At 34.6% G+C, this 6,013-nt stretch overlaps 1 protein-coding gene across 1 annotated transcript; it reads right to left on the minus strand.

Moving 5' to 3' along the window:
• Window positions 1-1,499: 1,499 nt before the first annotated feature.
• On the minus strand, window positions 1,500-4,474 carry krt1-19d (keratin, type 1, gene 19d). The gene is made up of 8 exons (XM_077195028.1): window positions 4,016-4,474; window positions 3,859-3,941; window positions 2,953-3,109; window positions 2,563-2,724; window positions 2,321-2,446; window positions 2,148-2,222; window positions 1,843-1,985; window positions 1,500-1,685 (listed from the first exon to the last, which is right to left on the minus strand). The coding sequence occupies exons 1-8, from the start codon at window positions 4,415-4,417 to the stop codon at window positions 1,559-1,561; spliced, it is 1,275 nt and encodes a 424-aa protein (XP_077051143.1). The 5' UTR covers window positions 4,418-4,474; the 3' UTR covers window positions 1,500-1,558.
• Window positions 4,475-6,013: the final 1,539 nt, after the last annotated feature.

Below are 6,013 nucleotides of genomic sequence, written 5' to 3' on the forward strand. Positions count from 1 at the left end.
ACCACCCAGCACTGAAGATGGCTTACATAGTGTGAGGTTTTTAATCCAATGTTTATTACAGAATTAAAATGATGTTTGATTTCTAAAATAGGTAAAAATATTTTTCTTTTCTAAATTTCTTTTGTAGTATACCGAAATCTTGACATCATTTTTCTACCCAGGATTCTTAGGTCAGCCACCAGAGGTCTCTGTCACCTCAGCGTCAACACATCTGCTCCGAACCGCCTTGTAACCAAACCTGCATTTTTGTAGTTGTTTAAGATCTCTTACATGGTTTTATTTGGTTTTATACATGGTTCTCATTTCCACACTTTCTTAATACACACCTGTATATTTAACTTATTTCAATTTGGTTCTCCACTCATGGAGTTATGACTCTAAAAACAGGCCTGTTTTGATTGCTGCGTCTGCTTCATTTTTTTAAATTATAAACAATTTTATTGCTGTGTTGGGGTGCCACTTGATGTCAACTGTAAAAAGTGGGTCCTAAAACAAAAAATTGTTACTTGGTTGAACTACTGGTCTTTTTTGGCTTTACAGATTTAACTCTGGACATTGATTATAGTCACATTGCACTTTGAGACTGCAGAAATGTTAATGACTGTTAATGTTTCCTTGACAGGTTTGCTGGTGAAGATCAAGGATAAAACAAGTAAAAGAGTAGCTTGAAAACTGAAAGAGCCCAATCTTATTGGACATTCAGGAGCGCCACCTGCTGTTTGTGCACTGTAGGTCTTTTATTTATTTTTTTATTTTTTTGCATGAAAAAATAGTTAAACTGGAAATGAGCTAGTCTAGTGGATTGTTAGAAGCCTGATGCCACAGAAAAACCCTCAAAATGAAACGAAGGTATGACAAAGTGCAAAAATGATGTAGAACTAGGAAATGCTGTTGCTGTTTGAAGATAGATTACAATAACATGCTAAAAATATTTTATAATTAATGAGACCTTTCTTTCTTAAAGATAAGGGCTCCTGAAGGTTTTATTTTTCATATACCATATTGGTTCAATACTGGCTTACACAGTGAAGAACATTTTAATAATCTAAAGAACTCTTTTCCACTATAAACAACACTGGACAGTTGTAGGTTAAAGGTTCTTCACAGAACCATTTATGCCATTAAAAAAACTTTATTTTTTAAAAGAGCGCTTATTTAAATGCATTTATTTATTTATTGTACCCCCCCCCCCCCCATCTAATATTATTCATAAATAAATGTAATCCCACTTTAAAGAGGTGTATTCTACAGCGGAATACACATCTTTAGATATAGATATAGATAGGAATGCATATTTTCTGCAAAAATGTAATTTCATAATTAAATAAAAAGTAATTGAACGTAATAATTTCCAGCAGGATACAATTTCAAAAAGGTATTTAATATTTTTTTTTTTTAGTTTTATTTGAAAATATTGTATTTTATTATTATTATTAAAAAATATAATCCCACTTTTAAGATTATGTAGATCTGCTGACCATGCATCATTACCACAAAAATGCCCAAAACACTTTTTTATTTGGTTTCCAGTTTTGTGCATACAGCAAACAAACGTGCATTACAAAACTATGCGACTGTCAGACATGGCTGAAGACGTGGAGCTGGAAACCACTTTTCCATCTACAACCTCTTCCACAATTGTGATGACTTTAGTCCTCGAAGTGGAGCTGGATTTTGTTTGGACACTGTAGAAAAAAACAACTGTTACAGGACCTTCATTTTAAACTCAGTATAGCCTATTAATAATAGTCTGTTCCTGGGAATTTTGTAGATACTTCATTTTTAATGTTTTGGAGCTGAACGACAGTGAATTATGTGAAAGAAATCAACAGATAAACTCACGAGGCTTCTCCGTCCAGCAGTCTCCTGTACTCTGCGATCTCCATCTCCAGTCTGGTCTTGATGTCCAGAAGCGTCTGATACTCCTGACGCTGGCGCTCCAGATCGGCATGAAGCTGCATGATATTCTCTTGCAGATTGGTGACCTAGAACAACATGTGGTTTTGTTCCTTTTCAGATCTTACATTCTTAATATGTGCTGAATAATGTGTTTTTTAGTGTTCAGCAAGTCAGGTTTGCAGTGACATGAGGGTGAGTAAATAATGATTTTTGTATGAACTATCTCTTTTCATTGTGAATCTACTCACCCGATATTGGTAGCTTGACAACTTCATGGAATAGCGATTCTTTGTTTCAGACAATGTGGCCTCCAGAGATGCTTTCTAAAATGATTATAACATGCACATTCAGAATAAAGTAAAACTAAAATACTAATATAAAGAGTCAGTGCCACAAAAACTGCCAATTGTATATCACTAACCATGGCTGATATGGACTGGAGTTCGATTTCCAATGACTGCATTCTGGATTTGACCTCACTGATTTCAGAGCGAGTTGTTTTCAAGTCTGTGGTGCTGGTGACAACTTCTTGTTTCAGAGTTTCTGTCTAAAATAAAAATAGAGGGACGTTATATGTATTGAATTGAGCTGTCATGACCATTCTGTCATGAAAAGCACATTAAAAGACCTGTGTCCCTCACGGTATGTTTTGATAAATCTCACCTTTGTCTTGAACCAGTGCTCAAGATCTCTTCGGTTCTTCTCTGTGACTGATTCGTAGTGCTCACGGATTTCTGCCAGGATCTTGGTGAGATCTTCCTGTGGAGCCGCATCAACCTCGACGTGAACCTGTCCGCTCATTTGTGTGCGTGAGGCCAAGAGATCCTAAGAATATGTAGAATCCATATTCATGTCAGTTCAAGTAACCTCACTGATAAATACTGACTTATTTAACAGTTTATTTATCAAAAATCTGTTCTCACATATACTTGGCATATAGCATTAGGATATAGATTCAGAGTTGAACTGTAATTGACAAATTACTTTATTTTTGCTAGTATAACTTATTCTAAAACTACTTTCTCTAAAGTACCACACAGAAGCATTATATACCTCCTGGTGATTCTTCTTCAAATAGATCAGCTCCTCCTTCAGCGCTTCGATCTGCATGGTGAGGTCTTTTCTGCTGATGATGAAGTCATCAAGCACCCTCTTCAGGCCGGCAATGTCTGCTTCCACAGACTGACGAATCACATGCTCCGTTTCATATCTGTCATGCAGCAACATTTTCTTTAGAAACACTCACACTGGACATTAGACAATATACTCCAAGAAGTCCACGTCCAAACTGAGGTAAAACTCATTTAATGCAACACTCATGTATTTTATACATTCTCACTGTAAAAAAATATATGATGAATAAGTTATGAAAAATAATTTTGAAAATAATGAAACCTTTTTTTTACAAGTTACACAAGATCTCAACTCATTTTTTTAAGTCAGTTTAATGTCATTTAAGTTGAAATGACTTAAACATTGAAGTTGATTGCACTTAAAAATTTATTGCAATAATTATTTGTTTTACCGTTTTAAAACCTTTAATTACTATAAATTATTTCTGTGAAAAAAACATTTAACAATTTAAACAATATTTTGTAATTGATATGGTCACAGAGATGACATTATTTGTGACAATTTCATAATATAATATAAAACATTTGGGTTCCAAAATATGAGTGAAATACAAGTAAAAATTGTGCTATTTTGCATTGTTCTATTACAAATTATATTATTTGCTTGTTTCATTAATGATCAGGAATTTTTTGAACAATATGAAATATTTATTTTTGTTTTAATTCAAACTTTTACGTTTATTTCAAGCCAAATGATTAGGCGGATAGATAGAGAGATATAACATCCCAGATTTCCATTCCTATACTGCATTATGTTGCCATCGGTAGAAATAATAAGATTTTCTGCTATGATATGAGTTGAGTTGAATCTGCTTAAAAGACTCACTTCATTCTGAAATCATTAATGGCCAGGCTGGTGTTGTCAATGCTGAGATGGACTCCACCCTTCAAATGAATGGCTGCCATGATCTGGACATATAAATTAATACATGATTTACTTTTTGCCCCATATTTAGCATGTCACCCTGAAAACCCTAACATACCTTAGTCTGAAGATCCTTTATGGTGACAAAGTAGGCGGTGTAATCACGAGCAATAGGAGAGGCTTTACCATCAAGGAACTGACGGATCTTCAGCTCCAGGTCAGCGTTGGCCTTCTCCAGCGAGCGAACCTTGACTAGGTAAGCGGCCAGACGGTCATTGAGGCTCTGCATGGTGTGTTTCTCATTGCCAATGAAGCTGCTGTCTGCAAATGCTGACGCGCTGAAACCTCCTACAGAAAGAGAGGATTTGGAGATCCGGACCCCTGATCCTCCTGCACCACCGTACACGCTGCCAGACCTCACTGTGCTCATCCGGCTGCTTCTTCCACTCGACGAGGATACGCGCATGGATGAGCCACTGGAGGACCTGTAGCTGCTGCGGGAAGAGTAGGTGGAGGCCATGTTGACTGAGAGCTTCTGTCTGCGTCTGTCTGACAGGTCAGTAGATGAAGGAAGGAGAACTCCGGCTTCTTTTATAGAGTGATTATGAATACCAGACACAATACCTGGAATTCCATGCATGTCATCTCAGCACATTTTCTGGAACAGTTCCAACAACTTTAAAGGTCACACCAAACGAGAACTGTAGGATTAATGACATTGATAAATGTATTTTTAGACTTTATCCTTTATATGTTTATATTTCTTATGTTTTTTTTATGTTTTCTTTCTGTAAACATGCATAAAAACCTCTCAAAATTCGGTGAGTTTTATGCTTTAAAAAGCTTGAGATCAATAATAAAAGTTAACCTTTTTATTCAGCAAGGTTCCATTCAGTTGATCAAAAGTGAGAGTAAAGACGTTTATTAGGATACAAAAGATTTCTATTTCAATGAAATGCTGTTCTTTTGAACTTTCTATTCATTAAAGACTCCTGAAAAAAGTTATCATGGTTTGCACAAAAATATGAAGAAGCAGCACAACTGTTTTCAACATTGATGATAATAAGAAATGTTTCTTGAGCAGCAAATAATTATATTAGAATGATTTCTGAAGGATCATGTGACACTGAAGACTGGAGTGATGATGCTGAAAATTCAGCTTTGGTATCAGCTATTGGTAACACTTTACAATAAGGTTCATTAGTTAACATTACGTAACTACATTAGTTAGCATGAACTAATAATGAACTGCACTGTACAGCATTTGTTAATCTTTGTTAATGTTAATTTCAACATTTACTAATACTTTATTAAAATGTTGTTAACATTAGTTTATGCACTGTGAATTAACACGAACAAACCATTAACAGCTGTATTTTTATTAACTAAAGTTAACAAAGATTAATAAATACAGTTATTACTCTGTATTACAATGTATTATTACTCATGGTTATTTTTTGTTAGTTAATACATTAACTAATGTTAACTAATGAACCTTGTTGTAAAGTGTCCGATATATTTACTTGAACCAATACAAAAACACTGTAATATACACTACTGTGCAAAAGTCTTAGGCACGTTAGTATTTTCACACCAAACTTTTTTTTACAAATTTGTTTAGTGTACCTTGACAAAAGCAAAGGGTGGTCACACCAAATATTGACTTGATTTAGTTAATAGAAGTTAATTGATAAATCAAATCATTTATGACATTATTTTTGAAAGCATCCTCACTTTACAGCATTTTTACACAAGTGCCTAAAACTTTTCACAGTATAGATTTCGCAGGTCGGTTTCTTCAAGTGTCTTGGATTCGTTGTCGCAGTTCTTGTCTCCGTTTTTTTCTGTTACTTGATGTAATCACAGACAGACTCAATGATGGTGAGATCAGATCTACGTGTGGAGCACCAGCTGTTGAACATACAAAAATCTCACTGGATTACAATAATTAATTTAAAAGGAATGTTTGGAAATGTAAACTGATATTTTCTACTGACACACTACAACAAGAGATATAAATAATTGGCTTTAAACTTTTTTTTTTGTAGGGTGAATATAATAATGTGCCTAAGACTTTTGGACAGCACTGTGTATTATGTATATGTATATATATATA

The sequence above is a fragment of the Siphateles boraxobius genome, unplaced genomic scaffold (assembly GCF_051911475.1).
Source record: "Siphateles boraxobius isolate OS27281-9 unplaced genomic scaffold, OSU_SipBor_1 33, whole genome shotgun sequence".
NCBI lineage: Eukaryota > Metazoa > Chordata > Actinopteri > Cypriniformes > Leuciscidae > Siphateles > Siphateles boraxobius.